A 19,566-nucleotide genomic window follows, 5' to 3' on the forward strand; every position below is an offset into this window, starting at 1 on the left:
GTTTCCACTGTTTCCCCATCTATTTCCCATGAAGTGATGGGATCGGATGCCATGATCTTTGTTTTCTGAATGTTGAGCTTTAAGCCAACTTTTTCACTCTCCACTTTCACTTTCATCAAGAGGCTTTTTAATTCCTCTTCACTTTCTGCCATAAGGGTGGTGTCATCTGCATATCTGAGGTTATTGATCTTTCTCCTGGCAATCTTGATTCCAGCTGTTTCTTCCAGTCCAGCATTTCTCATGATGTACTCTGCATATAAGTTAAATAAGCAGGGTGACAATATACAGCCTTGACCTACTCCTTTTCCTATTTGGAACCAGTCTGTTGTTCCATGTCCAGTTCTAACTGTTGCTTCCTGACCTGCATACAGATTTCTCAAGAGGCAGCTCAGGTGGTCTGGTATTCCCGTCTCTTTCAGGATTTTCCAGTTTATTGTGATCCACACAGTCAAAGGCTTTGGCATAGTCAATAAAGCAGAAATAGATGTTTTTCTGGAACTCTCTTGCTTTTTCCATGATCCAGCGGATTTGATCTTTGGTTCCTCTGCCTTTTCTAAAACCAGATTGAACGTCAGGGAGTTGGCGGTTCATGTATTGCTGAAGCCTGGCTTGGAGAATTTTGAGCATTACTTTACTAGCATGTGAGATGAGTGCAATTGTGTGGTAATTTGAGCATTCTTTGGCATTGCCTTTCTTTGGGATTAGAATGAAAACTGACCTTTTCCAGTCCTGTGGCCACTGAGTTTTCCAAATTTCCAGGCATATTGAGTGCAGCTCTTTCACAGCATCATCTTTCAGGATTTGAAATGGCTCAACTGGAATTCCATCACCTCCACTAGCTTTGTTCGTAATGATGCTTTCTAAGGCCCACTTGACTTCACATTCCGGGATGTCTGGCTCTAGATGAGTGATCACACCATCGTGATTATCTGGGTCATGAAGATTTTTTTGTACAGTTTTTCTGTACAGTTCCACTGGAGAAGGGAATGGCAAACCACTTCAGTATTCTTGCCTTGAGAACCCCATGAACAGCATGAAAAGGCGAAATGATAGGACACTGAAAGAGGAACTCCCCAGGTCAGTAGGTGCCCAACACGCTACTGGAGATCAGTGGAGAAATAACTCAGAAAGAAGGAAGGGATGGAGCCAAAGCAAAATCAATACCCAGGTTATCCTTGAGATACCCTTTAAAGAAGGAATTTAATCACAGCATCATTGAGATTTATCCTTTTATCTGTAAAGTTGCCCTCAGGGTGGCCAGAGTCTGAAAGCACAGTCCAGGGATGAATGGCTGGTCCTGGGGGTGAGGTGGGCTTCAGGAGAGCACTGGCAGGCGATTGGTTCACCAGAACCTTAGCTTCACATAGGTAGAGTGGACAGATAAATTCCAGAAACTCCAAACTAGCTTTACTGGAAATCTAATGACTAGCCAGTTTATATAACTACAAGTAAAACTATTTTTTGTACTTGGGTTCTCAAATTTTAATGGTCAGTTTCCATGAAAGTGATAGTTAAGTTGACAGAGATGTGTTTATGTAAATTAAATAGCTAAATAAACTCTAGGTCAGTTGACGTGTTTTTAAATCCCTGCACTTTTGTAAAGGGAATTGATGACACTAAATTTCTTACAAAGAGCTGTGTAAGAGCCAACCGGAAAATGCTGGGCTCCGCACCCTCTTGTGGGTCTGTTGCTTTGGGAACTGGTCAGCTGAACATTCCGGTCTCATTATGCTGTTTGTCCTGCTACTTGATTCTGTAAAGATGCGGGGAAGTTGTTTTTGACCATGTGATTAGCTTCCGTTGTGTTTCAAGTGCCTCGTTTTAATTGGTATGTTGGCGTCTTTGTTTTTATGCAGACAAATGTGAATTCAAGGGCTCCCTGTCCGGCAGTAATGCAGGAATTACAAGCATTGAATTTGATAGTGCTGTAAGTACCTAATATCCATGGAAATGGGTGAGTTTAGAGGTGTTTAGAAACCATTTTTGACATCTGGTTCTTGAAATTTAAAAATAACCCACCTGGTTTCTCTGCTGTTTTTATCTTAATGTTAGAGAACGATGCCAATAGGTTAAAAATTCAGTGCTGATCATGAGTAGGTTGAAGATGGGTAGGGGAGACAGGTCTTGGTAACCCGGTTAGTCAGCATCTCTCCAGACTCGATCAGGCTCTGGTTTGGGCTGAGTCGGTGCAGGTGGAAAGGAGAGGGTCCACGGCTGGGGGACAGCTGGGAGGTGAGCCTGGGAAGTCTGTGCCTCTGGGCTCGTGGACTTGGGCGGGTGTAGAGAATTAGTACTTGCTCTTACCAAAGTAGGGTGGAAGTGAGCACAGGGGGATGAGTTCCATTTTGAGCTGGAAGTGTAATATCTACCGCCTTCAGGCCAGGTTGAGCAGGCTCAGGAAAGAGGTCTGAAGTTAATGGGGACTGATTAGGTAACAGAATTCTGGTTACAACAGTATTCAGATCAGGTATATAGTTTTAGTCATCTAAACATTCTTGAGTTTGATATGAGGAAATTTATATCATGTGAACTGAAGTTCCCTGTTTTTCCTTCTTCCCTTCTTTCCTGTAGGGATCTTACCTCTTAGCAGCTTCTAATGATTTTGCAAGCCGCATCTGGACCGTGGATGACTACCGGTTACGGGTAAGACCCAGTTAAGAAAGCAAGTACAGCCTCCAGACTTCCTGTGGGTGGGTATCGGTCACAAAATGTAGGAAATGGCAGGGTGACGCGTTAGGAGAATTGTGTGTTGTCCTGACCATCAGACTCGATTCCCCTGCCCTTTCCTCGTTAGGGAAATTGATGTTTCCACTTCACGTTCTTTGTCCGATATTCAGCTCTGAAATATTTGTGATAGCAAACCATCACATTTCCATGAAAGACTTTGGATACTCCTGTTCATAAGAGCTCAGGGTTTTAGGTAGGTGTCAGTGTTAGCTTAACTTCAGCTGTTTTAGCACCAAAGTGTAAGCTGTGTTTCTTAAGGACCCCAAGACTTAATCGCCTCACAAAGTAGAGCTGGAAAGTAGGCTATGGAGAAGTTTTTGAGGGTGAAGTTATGGTAGAGATAAAACATCTCACACGAAGCCAGGAGACAGATGTACAGGAAAGCAAGAACTGTGGGTTCAGATGTTGAAGAAATCTGCAGTCTGAACCCACACTCACCAAGAAGTCTCTTGGATTCTAAGACAAAGACAGAAATTTAATGGTTATGTCACTTTTGTTCTAGTTAGAAGGCATAGATTAATTTAAAGACACGTTTTTCTCCTTAAGCTTGAAGCAACCTTCGCATGAGCTTATTAAATAAAGGCTACTGAAAGATGAGGTGGAGGATTTACTTGACACTAATAGGCATTTTACCCCCCGAAAAAAACTTGACACAAACCTGTGCGTCAGCTCACAGGAAAAGCAGAGCGTGTGATGTGAAGATGAACTTTCTAGAGAGAATCTACAGGGAGGTGGGGCGCTGTGGTAGAGTGGTCTGTGGGGTCGTTTCCAGTGGCCTGAGGCAGGTGCAGGGCCGGGGCCGGAGGAATGGCTAGAGGTGCACTGTTCGCTCACCCCCAGTCTTTCCACTTCCTTCAAGGGACTGTGTGGAAGATAGCCATACAGTGTTAGGTGCTAGCTAGGAAGATGCCCTGGAGGAGGGCACGGCAACCCATTCCGGTATTCCTGCCTGGAGAGTCCCCGTGGGCAGCTTGGTGGACTACAGTCCATGGGGTCGCAAAGAGTCGGACATGACTGAGCAGCTAAAGCATGGCATAGCGCAGGTGCTAGCTCACACATACAGGGTTGTAATTCCTGTCTTAGTTGAGAGACGATCCACGTGCAAAGCATGAGATGTGAGGATGACAAAGATGGCTGTCTGATGGCAGCTGAAGGGCCTGTCCCTGTTGTTCCTGGAGGAACGGGGTTGGGGACTGCCGGACGCCTGTGGGCAGGGCTGGGCGCCTCTGAGGTCCCAGTGCACATCTGTTCAAAGGCTCAGATGCGTTTCCAGTTGAGGCCCGGCGGTCCCGCACCCTCAGCTGGGAAAGCTGGTCCAGCCTGTTGGCAGTGTCACGGTCCGTCCTGGGGCATGCCTTCTCTAGGTAACCATCAGTTACTTGGTGGAAACGTATGGTGGGGCTGGTTACTTCTGCAGGCACTAATTTGCCTGAAGGAGAGGGCATCTGCCTGGGTGCCTTCTGTGTGTTAGACTCAGTAGTCAAGTGTGTTAGTGCAGTGTTGTTACTGTTCCGTCGTCCAGTCGTGTCTGACTCTGCAACCCCATGGGCTGCAGCACGCCAGGCCTCCCTGTCCCTCATCACCTCCCAGAGTTTGCCCAAGTTCATGTTCATTTGATCGGTGATGCTGTTTAGCTATCTTATCCTCTGATGCCCTCTTCTCCTTCTGCCCTCAAGTCTTTCCCAGCATCAGGGACTTTTCCAGTGAGTCATCTGTTTGCATCAGATGACCAAAATACTGGAGCTTCAGCTGCAGCATCAGTCCTTCCAGTGAATATTCAGGGTTGATCTCCCTTAAGATTGACTGGTTTGATCTCCTCGCTGTCCAAGGGACTCTCAGGAGCCTTCTCCAGCACCACAGTTTGAAGGCATCAGTTCTCTGGTGTTCTGCCTTTACAGTCCAGCTCTCAGAACCGTGCGTGACCACTGGGAAGACGATAGCCTTGACTGTACGGACATTTGTCGATAGAGTAGTGTCTGCTTTTCAGCACACTGTCTAGGTTCGTCATTGCTTTCTTGCCCGGAGGCAGGCTTCTGATTTCACGGCTGCAGTCACAGTCCTCAGTGATTCTGGAGCCTGAGAAGATGAAATCTGTCACTACCTTTTCCCCTTCTATTTGTCACGCAGTAATGGGAATGGATGCGATGATCTTAAATTTTTTTAATATTTCGTCTTAAACCGGCTCCATCACCCTGATCAAGAGGCTCTTTAGTTCCTCTTTGCTTTCTGCCATTAGAGTGCTATCATATACATATTTGAGGTTGATGTTTTTCCCGCCTGTCTTGATTCCGGCTTGTAACTCGCCCAGCCCTGCATTTCTCGTGATGTGCTCAGCATATAGGTTAAACAAACAGGGTGACAGTGAACAGCCCTGTCCTACTCCTTTCTCGATCTTGAACCAGTCAGTTGTTCCATACAGGGTTCTAACAGCTGGTTCTTGACTCACGTACGGGATTCTCAGGAGACAGGTAAGATGGTCTGGTATTCCCATCTCTCTGAGAGCTTTCTATAGTTTGTCATGATCTTCACAGAGGCTTTAGCCTAGTCAATGAAACAGATAGATGTTTTTCTGAAATTTCCTTGCTTTCTGTATAATCCAGCTAATGTTGACAATTTGATCTCTAGTGCCTGTTCCTTTTCTGTACCCAGCTTGGACGTCTGGCTGAAGCCTAGCATGCAAAATTTTACTTACTAGCGTGGGAGGTGAGTGCAGTTGTCCGGTGGTTAGCACATTCTTTGGTACTACCCTTCTTGGGAATTGGGCTGAGGATTGACCTTCTCTAGTCCTGTGGCCACTGCTGGGTCTTTGAGATTGGCTGACATAATGAGTGCAAAACCTGATGGCACCATCCTTTAGGGATTTGAATAATCCTGCTGGAATTTCATTGCATCCACTAGCTGTATTGTGTTATGTACGTTACTGCTTTTAATTCTCAGAAATCCAGGGGAAGTAGGTAGATGGGGAAACCGAGGCTCAGCTAAGCCCGCAGAGTTGCCTGGGGTCACGCAGTGAGCAGATGGGAAGATGGGGCTCGGGGATGAGGCCTGTGCGGTTTCCTGTGCTCCGTTGGCCTGGATCACCTCCAGCTGAGACACAGCGAGACTTGCCTGAAGAGTGCAAAGGGAGATGGAGTCTTCTTGCAGTTTAGGCCCGTAGATGAGTGAAGCAAGGAGTTGTGTGCAGGATGGTATTTGTAGCTGGTGGAAGAGTTCTGAACAGGTAGGTGTCAGTTTTTGGGTCTGAAATTAGGAGGAGAGCTGGAGGTAGAGTGAGCTGGTTCGCAAAGGTGGGCAAGTCTCGCTGGAGGAGCTGCTGGAGCCTCAAGCTGGGTGCTGACGAGCTGGGGGCTGGTGCCAGGGCTTGTAGCAGCCTGTGTTGGACCAGGGCTCACAGCCGTGCCTGCTCACTTGGTAAATGTGTGACGGCGGTCAGGAGGCCTTTTTAGCAGGTTCCCATGCCCACGGAAACCACATGAAACCCTTACCAGGGCCCAGGAAGTGAGTAAGCTCCCTGTCCAGGAGGCTCTGGCTTCTTTAGTTTGCAGAGGATGTTAGCGGGCTTGAATGGGCATCCGTGTTCTGAAACACGAGATCCAAGCCCTGGTCAGTGTCTCCTCACCTCGTATGCTGAGGAGTGGTGGTGGGTGAGACCAGAAGGCTGGGGTGGCTGGGCGAGTGCTCCCTTTAAATCCCTTCAGGAAAGGTGGCCTAGAAACAGCCTGGCACTGAAGGAGTCCCTTGCAGAGAACACCTTTCAAGGCGGGGTGTTTGCAACTGCCAAAAAATATCTTAAAGTGAAGTCGCTCAGTTGTGTCCGACTCTGCGACCCCATGGCCTGTAGCCCACCAGGCTCTTCCGTCCATGGGGATTCTCCTGGCAAGAATACTGGAGAGGGTTGCCATTTCCTACTCCAGGGGATCTTCCCAACCCAGGGATCGAACCTGGGTCTCCCGCGTCACAGGCAAACGCTTTACCATCTGAGCCCCCAGGAAAGCCAGGAGAAAAAAAAAAAACTCAAAGATGAGTGTGAAACTGAGGAACCGGTTTGAAGAAGCTGCCCTGCCGACTTCTCTAATGTTGATGTGGATAAAGGGCCTCAGTGTGGACTGACTCTCAGATGATGGTTTTTATTTCAGAAACCTCCTCATCAAGGTCTGCATTTCTCTGAGGTCACCTGTCTTGGTTGCCACTGATGGTTACTGCCTGCGTAGTGGGCAGCCCTGTAGCACGGGGCAGGCCCGTGCAGAGCCTGAGGGCAGAGAGCGCTCCGCTGGGAGACTCGGGCTGCTCTGACTTCAGAGCCCATGTTGGCTCTGAAAGAGGAAGATAAAACCTTGAAGTAGGGTTAGAAGTTAAATGTTAACTTTTTTTTTGGCTGTTCTGGGTCTTCATTGCTTTGCTCGCGCTTTCTCCAGTTGCAGCGAGCAAAGACAACTCTTCCTTGTGTGTGGGCTTCTCCTTGTGGTGGATTCTCTTGGTGCGGAGCACAGGCTCTAGGGCGTGTGGGCTCAATAGTTGGGGAGCACAGCCTTAGTTGCTCTGCACCATGTGGGCTCTTCCCAGACCAAGGCTCGAACCCACGTCCCCTGCATTGGCAGGTGGAAAGTATCAAAAATACTGAATGGGTAAAAGAATTGGAAATAAATCTGATCCACTTAAATTAACTTAATCACTTCAGTTCAGTTCCATCTCTCAGTTGTGTCTGACTCTTTGTGACCCCATGGACTTCAGCACACCAGGCCTCCCTGTCCATCACCAGCTCCTGGAGTTTACTCAGACTCATGTCCATTGAGTCGGTGATCCCATCCAACCATCTCATTCTCTGTTGTTCCCTTCTCCACCCGCCTTCAATCTTTCCCAGCATCAAGGTCTTTGCAAATGAGTGAGCTCTTCGCATCAGGTGGCCAAAGTATTGGAGTTTCAGCTTCAACATCAGTCCTTCTGATGAATATTCAGGACTGATTTCCTTTAGGATGGATTGGTTGGTTTTCCTTGCAGGAGCTACATTCCATACTATTGAGAGCATGGAGATGGAACTAGCTAGCTTCATTGAGGTTTTGTCCCACTGGACAAGAACAAGATAAGCAGGAATCCAGAGTTTTTAGAAGTAACACATGTGAAGAGCTAGAAAATAAGTCACAAGGAAGCCTTATATTCATAGATGTTCGTTGCAGTATCATTTCTGACTGTGAAACGTTTAAAGGGATCTAGGTGTTTGCTGGCCAAGGAAGTTTCAATTAGATTATAATCTCATTACTTGAAGACGGTTTACCTATTAGAGACTGTTTGCCTATATTAATTACATCACAAAAACTCTAGAGGGTCAACTGTGCCATGTGCATGGGTCACCCTTCTAAGCAGCATGAGGAAGAGATTAGTCTTTTTTAGACTTAGAGACCCAGAGTATTCTGGCCAAACAGTGGGACCCCCAAACTGTATATTTTCAGCTGTCACATGGAAAATTGCTTGTGCCGTGAAGTTAAAAGTGCATTCCCAGGCTACGCAGTTTTGAATGCCGTGGGTTACAAAACTAAAACAACATTGTAAAGCAGTTACACTCCAATGGAGGGAAAAAAATGTACAGAAACAAACAAAAATGTAGTGGATAAATATGTAGGGATATTTCTGTATTGACATGCAGTTAGGGTCAGCCCAATGAGTGCACTGGCATTGCTCACTTAACGAGCAGTGTCTTTTCCTCTCTGTGTGTGTGAAAAGCGATTTTAAATTTTTGGTGAAATAGTTTTTTACTAACAGCTTACATAGCGTGAGAAGTACCTGCACGAGTTTTTGGTCTTTCCCCAGGGTTTGTGCAGATTAGATGATTGCTACTGAGCATTGCTCAGTAGAACAGGTTAAATATACTGTATTTAACATAAGCTTTGTTGCTAGAGCTTTCTTGATCTTTTCAGAAGGATCAGTAGGGAGCTGTCACACAGCCTCAGCATGGCTGCCACCTGGCTGGCCGCGATTGTAGGATGCTATTCCAGCTTCAGAAAGGTTTAAACGTGAGAGGAAGGAGTCTTGGAGTCCGGGCAGACTTCCCTTTCTAAAAAGGGGAAGTACATGCAGCCCTGAGCTTTCTGTTCCTGTGATGGTGTAGAGTTGTTCTACTGGGCAGAGAGGGAAGGTTGGTATCTAAAATGTGGCTCAGGGATTTGGAGTGAAACCCAGGAAGGTAGCAGTTATAGTAAGTATATTAGGGTCTTTCAGAAGCTGCTTTTTGGGGTGGTGAGGATGGTATTCCCTGGCGAACCAGTGGTTACTATGCCACACTTTCACTGCCAAGGGCCCAGGTTCAGTTCCAGGTTGGGGAACTAAAATCCATCATCAAAAAAAAAAAGCCCCTTTAAAAAAAAATTATAAGAAACACTGGTGAATACTTGAATGCCTTCTGAGCCTCTGAGATTTCCACATGTAAATATGTTGATCCATGTTGAGAAATAGGAAAGGGGCTGACCCCCCAAATCCTTTCCCTGCCGCCCCCAGCCGGCTCTCCCCTTGGGCTCCAGTAGTGCGGTCATGGGTACCGGGCGGCGACCCTCAGTTACGACCCCGGGCTGCGTTCCTTGGCCACCCTGGGGAGACGCCGTGGCTGGCACCCCACAGCTGGTCACAAAAAGATGGGATTGTTGGGAAAGCTGGACTCTGTGGCTGCGGTCTGATGTTTCAAGCTGAGACCTCTGAAAAACCCCTGGAAGTCTTAATTGTTTATCTAAACAGTCCTGATGTTTCCTTTTATAAATTATGCCTCCAGTGATCCTGCCTGGTCTGACTTTAAATAGGAAACTGACTTTTTATAATTCAGACTTCCAGAAAATGGCAAGAATAGTACAGACAGGTATCTGTAATAGTGCTTATTTCAAGAGGGTGCTCATCCCCTCCCCCCTTTTTTAAGTTGTGTAATTAGCCTCGATAGAGGATACAGATTCAGGAAGCTTCTACGTGTGTTTTTTTTAACGCTTGGAAGACAAACGTTATCTTTCTGTAACACACAAGATTAAAGAGGCAGCATAAATCTAATATTACTAAATAGATACCATTTGTATATGTATTGTTCTTTTCCATTTCATTGGCTAATAAGACTAAATGCAGAGATCCTATTTTTATTTGCATTCTGTATGCTGTCTTTAGTAGAGCCTTTACTGAGTACTTCATCATACTTTTTTTATGCATCCTTTTTTTTTCAAATTGACCTACCACACTGTTAATCCCAGATGCACAGAATTGTGGTTCATTATTCCTGTACACTGCCAAATTATCATCACCATACATCCAGCTATCATCTGTCAGCGAAGACATTGCAGTGTTATTAACTGTACTCCCCGGCTGCAAACCCCATCCCTGTGAACCCTTTTGTAACTGGGAGTTTGTACTTCTTAATCTCTCTCATCTTTTTTCTCATACCCCCAACCCCCTCCCACAACCATCAGTATGTTCTCTATATCTGAGTCTGTTTCTGTTTTGTGTGGTGTTAAATTTGGTTCTTAAATCCCACATATAAGTAAAATTGTATGGTATCCATCTCTGTCTGACTCATTTCCCTTAGCATAATACCATCTAGGTTCCTCCATGTTGTCACAGATGGCAAAATTTCATTCTTTTTTTATGACTTGATACTCCATTGTGTATATTTTCCGTGTCTTTATTCATTTGTCTGCCATCGGGCACTTAACTTGCTTCCATATCTTAACTGTTGTGATTAATGCTGCAGTGAAAATAGGGGTGCGTATATCTTTTCAAATTAGTGGTTTTGTTTTCTTTGGGAAAAGTACCCAGAAATAGAATTGGTGGATCATACGGGGTTTCAGTTTTTTAATTTTTAGAGGGCTTGTTCTTACAGTTTTCTTAGTGGCTACACCAGCTTACATTTCTCACGTATCTGTTGGCCATCTGTGTGTGTGTTGTTTTTTTGAAACAATGTCTGTTTGGGTCCTCTGTCTGCTCTTCCCTTATTCTGAGGATGTGGCCATGTGAAGTTTGTTCAAGTGGTGTTGGATTTTTCCTTTTTCTATTACCTCTATTACCTTTTTTTTTAACTTTTATTTATGATGGGAGATTTATCCTCCTCTTCTTGATACCTCACCCGTGGAAAGTACCCAGAGACAGGCTTTCTGGGTGTTTCCCTGAGCCGCTCACCCTTTTGCCTCACTTCTCCTGACTGAACCTCAGGGTGTCTGGAGGCCCTGGCTCCCAGGCAGGTGGCCCCTGACCCCCAGCGTTGCGCCCAGCGGCTCACCCTGGCTGTGTTCTGTCTCCTAGCACACGCTCACGGGACACAGCGGCAAAGTGCTGTCTGCCAAGTTCCTGCTGGACAACGCGCGTATCGTTTCTGGAAGTCACGACCGGACCCTCAAACTCTGGGATCTACGCAGCAAAGTCTGTGAGGAAATTCAGTCTCTGTCTGTGAACAATTTGATACTAACCGCGGAGCTGTTTGTTTCTGCATTAAAGCCTGCATCTAGTGTGATACACTTTGAATTTCAAGCCTGGTCTCATGTCGGGTGGTGATGATGTAGGGACTGTTTTCCGAGTTTTGGAGCTTCGTTTACATAAACGGTTCCAATGGCTTAAGTAAGGGTGAGGGGCAGTGGTGCGCGGCGCGCTGCGGAGGGGCCTCTGCGTGACTGCTCGTGTTCGGCTTTCTTTCAGGCATAAAGACGGTATTTGCGGGATCCAGCTGCAATGACATCGTCTGCACAGAGCAGTGTGTGATGAGTGGGCATTTTGACAAGAAAATTCGTTTCTGGGACATCCGGTAAAACACCCGTGAGCCTGGAGGGAAGGCAGATGAGGGGGCAGTGGAACTGTGCTGGTGTCTCGTGCGTGGGCTGCGCTTCTGCCCTGGAAATGGCAGAGGCGGCTCCAGTCGGCATCATCTTCCGTGCTGGGTAGTCTTTGCCCTGGAGTAGAATGCCACAGTCATCACCTCTGAGCGTGCCCTATGCCCTCACTAGTCGCTTTACTAGCTGCTAGGTCAATAGCTGAACAACTAGGTTGTCAGGTGGATTCAAGTGTAACTGGGGAGACCGACATACAAGTCTGCAGGGTGTGCTGAAGCGGGGCTGGGCACCAGTGTCCAAGGACGTTAAAGACTGTCTCTCAAGACGAGTCTAGAGAAGAGAGCCCCGGAGGGCAGCTGGCAGGGAGAGTCAGCCAAGACTGACAGGGTAGGTGGGGTCGGATTGCCGCAGGCTTTGGACGCCATTGATGAATGACTTGATCTTATAAGCTGCCGGGTGTTTAACCAGAGATTCCTTCACGAGAGTCTGGTAGATTACACTGGCAGTTTTAGAGGGTGTCACCGGAGCCTTGAGGAGCTGAACTCAGGGCGGTAGAGGGCGATGTGGAGCCGGAGCCGGTTCCTGGGAGAGTTTGGACAGAGCTCATTGCAAGCTGGATGTGGAGGGTGAGGAAGGGGAGAAAGAAGTAAAGCAAGATGGAGAATAAATGACACCTTTAGGGAGAGGATGCAGTGAACATATTCAGAAAAGGGCATTAATTGGCAGCTTCTGATAGAGTATTTGGGAAAACAGAATTTTTTGAGAAGTTGGATGGGAGAGAAATTGAGACATCCTCACAGGAGCACTTTGAGGACATGAGAGCTGATTTATTAGAGCTGGTGTGTGAAATGACAGGAGGGCAGCACCCAGGGAGCTGTCCTGAGGGCTGAGTGGCTGGAAATGAACAGAAAGCTGAGGTCTCGGAGGTGGGCCAGGTGTGGGGAGTGAAAGGGGAGGCGTCTAGTCAGGCTGAGACTGGGTTGGTTAGAAGTGGGTAACTGGTGGTTAGCCTCAGGTGTACTGGCTGGCTGACACTTGAACTGAAGTATGAAATTATAGAGCTAAACTGGAAATTAGAAGGCTCCTGTTCCATCCCCTAATTTAACGGATGAAGACCCCAAGTCCCAGGAGATGGAGCAACAGCAATAAAGTAAACTCTCTTCCTTCGTTATGGTTTGGGATAGGAAATCTTCTCATTGAACGTTTACAACAGAATGACCTCAGAAGGGTTTGTAGCTCCTTTGGCTGTATCACCAGCAGGGCCCAGTCCAGGATTGCTGTTCACAGACCTGGCATGGACCACGGCCCAGAGGAGAACTGGGAGAAGAAAAGGAAGAAGAGGTGGCCAGGTGTCCAGGCTCCGTGTCCAGAGTTTGCCAGGATGGGTTGGAAGGCCTGGGAGCTGAACTTTGTACGGCAGGATTCCCGGGAGAGTCCACACTTGTCCATAGAAGGCAGCCCAGACCCGCTAAAGCAGATTTACATCTCTTTGGATAAGCTGAAATGATAAAATTGAAGTAATACGAATTAAACAGTAGCCCTGCTTAGTTCATACTGATCAGAAGCTCTGATTGGCAATTACTATATTTCAGAAATGAGCAAGGAAATTAATTCTTACCAGTTTCAGAGTTCTGATACTCACAACTACCTAATAGAATCTGTTAAAGGCAAAATAATTAAAGCCGGGGCTGAGGTGGTTTGTGTGGGGTTGGGAGCGCTTCCGCTGTCCTTGAAGAGTAGTGTGTTCTCGTTGAATTGCCTGCTCTTCCTGCTCCATGGCATGCCACCCTGCTTGGAACGGGGAAGTTCTGACCTTTCTGTTACACTTTCGCAGATTTTCCATCTTTTTTGTAGATCAGAGAGTATTGTCCGAGAGATGGAGCTCTTGGGAAAGATCACTGCCCTGGACTTAAACCCAGAAAGAACTGAACTCCTCAGCTGCTCTCGAGATGACCTGCTGAAAATTATAGACCTACGAATAAATGCTGTCAGACAGACATTCAGGTAACTGAAGACACTCTGGTTGGGTCTCCAGAGGCCTGCCTGCACTTACGCCCTGAGTGGCGTGGACTCCGGGGTAACAGTGCCGTTGTCTGTTTCAGCGCACCAGGCTTCAAGTGCGGCTCTGACTGGACGAGAGCTGTGTTCAGGTTAGTGGGGAGGCGCACCTCCTGCCCCAGCCCGCCCACCCCAGCCCGGCTCATCTCAGGTTAGAGCAGGGGCCTCCTCCCACTGGGAAATGAGCTGAATCTGTACAGTGTCTCCATGCGAGCAAGTGTCTGGGAGCGAACCTGCAAGTTCAGTCCTGGACGTTGCTGTCACTCCCTCTCTCTGAAGTGTCCCTTCAGTGACTGAGAATGTGTGCCATCCCGGAAGGTGCGGTGATGGACTGGTTTGTTCTCTGTCTACTCATTACAGTAGAGCTCTGAGAGCTTTGGGGGAAAGGCGGGGAGTCTCCTGGAGCACAGCGGAATGGGCCCCCTCCCTTTCCTGTTCTCCTGTCTGAGTGTGGCTGTTCTCACAGACACACTGCCAGGCTCAGGGCTAGCACTGTGGGGAAGTTCCTCCACAGTCCGCACGTCGTTCCTTTTCTGTTTTCGCTGAACCGTGTGACCAGGCAGTCCACCAGCTCAGGGAAACCCTTCACCATTTGGGGTTGCCCTTGACCTCCTTGTGTGCTCGACATGACTGGGGACTTGTGCCCCGCAGAAGTACTGCAGTGGCACCATTTCTCAGTAGCTGGTGAGGCCAGATAACGGTCTAGCAGCTTTCAGCCAAAATGGCTGTGAATAGCATCTCGGGGTTCCTGGGTACTCAGGAGTGGTCATGAGTTTGACTTGTAAGCGAAGAGCAAACCTTGATTTCCTGGGGAGAGGTCCTTGTGAGGACGCTGACTTGAGAGTGGGTGACGGACGCCGTTTCTCTTGTGTGTCCTCCAGCCCTGACGGCAGTTATGTAGCAGCGGGTGCGGCCGAGGGCTCGCTGTACATCTGGAATGTGCTGTCCGGGAAAGTGGAGAAGATCCTCTCAAAGCATCACAGGTGAGACAGCAGCCCTTCTGAGGCGCCGAGCAGGCCTGTGGCTCCATCCCAGGGACCGATGTTCTCCCGGGCGTGGGCCCAGGTCGACCCCACGAGGGCCATGTCCGCTCAGGTGCTCTGCTGCTGTGAGGTCAGTGGAGAGAAGCTGGGGCCATTCTCACTGGACCGCAGACCGCTGGGTCCTGCTCATTTACATTCCAGGACAAATTAGAGCGGCCACTGGAGAAAGGCTTGCGTTCTGCCTCTTTGATCATGTACTCACCCCCGCTTCCTCCCGCCCCTTCACTACTCTCCTCCCCCTCTGCGGCCCTGTCTCCCTTCTAGTCCCTTTGCTCAGGAAATTGACTGCTTGTGACCACTGGTTTTCACATACTTTCCCCCAGGCGCCTTTGTCTTTCACCTTCGGCCTGTCCCCACAAGCTCAGCTGCTGCTGAGAAGGCAGGCCCGCTCACTGCCCGCCCTGAGGTGCTCCTCTTAATTCTCTCAGAGCTACTCCCTGAGGGCAAACGTGATAAGGGCTGGCTCCCTTTCTTCCTAAACTGCCTCCTGGAATCACAGCGGGCTTCTTTTGCTCTGTGAGCGCCTGCCTGTGCATGGGGGGCCACACTGGCGTTAAACCAGGTGCTGGGACAGGCCTGACTGACTCCCTGCTGGTGAGAGAGCCTTGGAGGGAGCCTGGCGCTCAGCTCACTGAGGTCTCACCCGTGTCCCCACCTCTCCTTTTGAAGCTCGTCTATCAACGCGGTGGCCTGGTCCCCCGCCGGCTCCCACGTGGTCACTGTGGACAAAGGAAGTAAGGCCGTGCTGTGGTCGGAGTATTGACAGCCCCTCGTCGGGAGAGAGCGGTCTGGAGCTGGAGGAGCAGGCGGGCCCCGCAGCTCTGTCCTGGCAGGTGGCGTGTTGGGTGTGGCTTTGACCTCCCGAGAAAAGCTCCAGCCGGGGCCCCGGGGCCTGCCTGCGAGCAGGGTTCCTGAGGGTCGTGGCTGAGGCCCCTCCCAGCCTGAAAGAGTTAACACTGAGAACACTGATGCTGCGGTCCCTCAGCCAGGGGCTCAGGGTCCTGCCCTGATTCGAGGGGGGAAACGACACTACTGGCGCCCGTCTCGCATACCTCAGTGTGGGGCGCGCGGGCGCCCGCGCTCTCCTGGGCGGCAGTGCCAAAGGCGCCCCCACGCCGGGGCGTTGGTTCTCCCCCGTGCTTTCTCCCGTCCTCCAGGGTCGGTCCTGGCCTGATGCATGTCCTGTCACCTTGGGTCGTTTTCCCAGGGAACCTGCTTTAATCATTGGATCAACAGAAACCCGAACAGGAACCCCCGCCCCACCCTCAGCCCGTGGGGCTGCCCTGGTCTCTGAGGAGACGTGGGCCTGCGGTCCTCCCTGCTGCTCTGTGTCTGTATTAGAGGCTCTTACTCTGGTCTCATCTGATCACTGTTGGAATTTCCCTAGCTCTCCCGAAGTGTTCTTGGAAAGCAACTCTTCTTCAAAACTGCCTCTCCCCACCCCTGCTGCCAAAAGTTCTACATATCTGTTTCTTGACTAAGAAATAAATCTGTTTCATTAAAAAAAAAAAAAAATTGGGGGCAGGGGTAGCAGAGGAAGCGCAAAACACTTTTTCCAGAAGAGCGGGTGTGCTGTCAGTCAGCGAAGACTGATTTCCCGAATCACCTGGAACGTCCCAGCCACTGGCCCGCTTCCGTCTTCCCGCCACGCTGGGGTGAGGGTGGCTGGCGGGTGGGATCGGAGGCCTCGGGTGTGTTATCCCAAGCCAGCAGTTCCAGGTCGTGCCCCTTTGCCAGGCCTACGTGCAATACCCCATCGGTGCTTTAGTGCAGGAAGCCCGTTCCAGGAAGCATGGGAATGCCATCTTTAGATTTCAGGACGTGTGACAAGGCCAGGGAAAAGCTGGCCTGTGCAGGTTTTTAAAAAAAAAACATGTATCTTTACCATCTTAGTTGTTTGTAAAATTTTAGTTTCTTGAGCGGCTGAAACACCATTATTTTTTATCACTTACTCATTGCACTTTATTTTTTTTCCTTCCATACTTGTTCTCCAGACAGTTGTTGGGGGCAAGTGCTAGGGCAGGGCAAGTGGGGGTGATTCACGCTCCCCATTTTCCCCTGCCCTCGCCTCCCTCATTTGCTGTCCAGAGGACTTGTGTTGAGAGGAGTTGAAGTTCACAGGCCAGGGCACATCTTTTATTTATTTAATTATGTTGCCCAACAGAACTTGATTGTAAATAAAAGAAATCTGTTATATACTTTTCAAAACTCCATGCCTCTTGGTGGTTATTTTATTTTTCTTCATCCTAAGGGCAAAAAGCTGTTTCTTTCATTTATTTTCCTGGTACTCATTCGTTTGTAAATAACGGTTAATACTTTCCCAGTGCCTTTCCTCGTGGTTCGTTGTTACTGCTGCCTGTAAACGTCAGTGTTTCAGTTCCGCGTTACTCGCAGATCTTAACTGAATCTAGAAAAGGCTGTCTTCAGGATTTTGGTAGCTGTGTGGTATGCTCCACACAGTGGCCGTAGGAGCCCCGGTCCCCACACTGGAGACGCTGTCCGTAGGACAGATCGTGAACTGAGTCTCCCAGCCTTCAGGCTTCTTCTGTGCTGACGGGGCATAAATTTCCTAACTGGGGAGCGATTTATTCAGAGCAGCTCAAGATATCTAGAAGTAGCCTTGTGCCATAACAAATTAAGAGTCTCCCTGAAGTATCCCCCCCACTCCCGAGGACCTCTGTCCAGCCCATCACCACACAGTCGCCCACCAGCTCAAGTTGGGGTTCCATCATGACCTGAAGTCTCAGGGGCTGCCAGACAGTGGAAAGAGGGGAGCCCATGGCAGTCACCTTCAAGGAGGTAAGTTGTTCTTCAGAAAGGCTGAAAGCAAGCAGGCCAGCAGCCTGATGGTCCTGTTTTCCTTGACTGCAGGGGAGCACGTCTGCTCTCCAGCTCACCCAGCCGTCAAGGCTGGGGTACAGGGTGGGCTCCCACCGTGGTGGTGCTTCCCTCCAGCTCATGGTCTGTTCTCTGTTGCTCAGGCCCCCTGGGCCCCTCCCCCAGTGCTCCTGGTTCCATTGGTCAGGGCAGGAGTGGGCATGGGAGTTTTCAAAATTGCCCTGAGTGAATCCTGGCTGGTTGGAGCTGGGGTGGGCTTTGATCCAGACATTAGCCTGTCTCAGGTTGACAGTTCAAGACTTAAAATTTATATTCCCAGGAAGTCCCTGTCCGGTGGTTAGGATTCAGCACTTCTCTGCAAGGGGCGTGGGTTCAGTCCGTGGTCGGGGAACTGAGATCCTGTGTGCCACCTGACACAGGCAGAAATAGAGTTTGTTCCCTCAGCCCTCGCCCAGAGTCATGTGAGGTATCGAGTTCTGTGTCTGTCTTGTAAGGCACCTGCTGTGGCACACTCTCCTTCATCTACAAATCTAGTAAAGCCCTGGTGTGTCTTCACATCGTGGCACACGGGAAGTTTCGTGTGGACCCTGGGCAACGGAGAGGCCCGACCCGGCCCCAGGAGCGCATGTGCTGGGAAAGGCCACGGTTTGCAGGTGTGCCAAGCTACCTGTGTGCCTTCACACCTATGGCATGACCTCGGTCAACTGTGATTTTGGGGGACGAGACCATGGATTTGAAGCTCACGGCCTGGGCAGAGCCCTGAGTGAGGACGGGGCCAGTGAGGAAAGCTGCTGCGAGTCGTGCCTGTTCTCATAAGGGGTCCCGGGTGGTAAGACAGAAGCTGCGGCTCTCGGGTTCTGTCAGAGCTGAAGAGTCTCCTGTCACGATTGGGGGAGAGCTTCCTGGCTAAGCAAGAAGCTGTTCTGGAGTCCTGGCCCGCAGGCAGGCACTGGTGCCCGGGGACCTCCACCTTGCCCACTCACAGTGTGCGGCGGCAGGAGGCTCCTCTTAGAAATCCCGTTTTCAAGCCAGTTGACTTTGGAAACCTTGTGTAAAATGAAGCGTACCTGTATTCACATAGATTCTGTGGAAACACGTCAAATGTGTGGTGCGTGCCGGTAAGAGTGGACTTGGATGCACAAGCTGATTCTTGCCTCCTGGAGCTCTGTTTTCCACCTGTGCCTCTGAACTTCCCTGTGTCCCCGCCAGATGCTCCTCCATTCTCTCAATGGTCTGGTCCACGGTGGGGCCTTCAGCTGCTCCCAGCTCTCCTTCACGGATCCTGCTGGGGGCCGAGCTGCCCTCTTCCATCCCTGAGCGGAGGGCATGATGGGAGCGTCCACGTCTGGAGGATCCAGAACCCACAAGAGTAGAGGAAACGCCAGTGTCAGAGCCCCCTTCCTGCCTCTCAGCAATTTTGCCAGAGTATTTTACAGCAAACCTCAAGTATGACATTTCTCCCATAGATCAGCATGCAACCTAATAAGGACACCATGCCATAATTACACCTCAGAATTAACAGAGTCCCAGTGTCATCCACCCCTGGGTCAGGAAGATCCCCTGGAGAAGGAAATGGCAACCCACTCCAGTATTGCTTGGAAAGTCCCATGGACAGAGGAGCCTGGTGGGCCACAGTCCATGAGGTCACAAAAGAGTCGGACACGACTGAGTGAGTAAACAATAGTGTCATCCACGATCCAGTCCATGTTCGAATTCTGATGGTGCCAGTGCTTCTTATGACTGCCTGGCTGAAGTCAAGATCCAGTTAGTTTCTGCTGCATAACAAAGTGCCAAAACGTAATGGTTCCAAATGAGCATCGTTTGTGTGAGCGGGCATAGCCAGCTGGGTTCAGGGAGACTGGTAGAGGGTGGCCCCCCACTTATCTGGCCGTTCATTAGCCATCAGCCGGGGAAACAGGATGATGCAAAGGCAGGCGTCTGTGGGATCACTTGCAGCTCTGCCTGGTCACCTTTGTTACCCACTGGCTGGAGCAGACGGCATGAGCAGTGCTGCCTGCCTCTGAGGGGCATTGCCCAGCAGCATGGGGACATGGAGGAGAATCTCCACAGCAGTTCTGGCACCTGAGGTCCCAGCTGGATTTGGTTGACTTTCCTCA

The 19,566-nt window shown here is 49.5% G+C and overlaps 1 protein-coding gene and 1 non-coding gene across 3 annotated transcripts in view; both read left to right on the plus strand.

Moving 5' to 3' along the window:
- ATG16L1 (autophagy related 16 like 1) overlaps positions 1-16,809 on the plus strand; it is a 44,144-nt gene extending 27,335 nt beyond the window's left edge. For both annotated transcript variants that reach the window (XM_052636538.1, XM_052636539.1), the window contains 8 exons: positions 1,857-1,927; positions 2,572-2,643; positions 10,990-11,110; positions 11,380-11,485; positions 13,365-13,514; positions 13,613-13,660; positions 14,450-14,551; positions 15,281-16,809. In XM_052636538.1, the coding sequence (XP_052492498.1) occupies positions 1,857-1,927; positions 2,572-2,643; positions 10,990-11,110; positions 11,380-11,485; positions 13,365-13,514; positions 13,613-13,660; positions 14,450-14,551; positions 15,281-15,374 (764 nt within the window). In that variant the 3' untranslated portion in view covers positions 15,375-16,809. The remainder of the gene's footprint in view (positions 1-1,856; positions 1,928-2,571; positions 2,644-10,989; positions 11,111-11,379; positions 11,486-13,364; positions 13,515-13,612; positions 13,661-14,449; positions 14,552-15,280) is intronic.
- LOC128045886 (small Cajal body-specific RNA 6) lies at positions 9,156-9,409 on the plus strand. Its single transcript, XR_008199216.1, has one exon. It is a non-coding gene; the product is annotated as a small Cajal body-specific RNA 6 (non-coding RNA).
- Positions 16,810-19,566: the final 2,757 nt, after the last annotated feature.

The sequence above is a fragment of the Budorcas taxicolor genome, chromosome 3, assembly GCF_023091745.1.
Source record: "Budorcas taxicolor isolate Tak-1 chromosome 3, Takin1.1, whole genome shotgun sequence".
NCBI lineage: Eukaryota > Metazoa > Chordata > Mammalia > Artiodactyla > Bovidae > Budorcas > Budorcas taxicolor.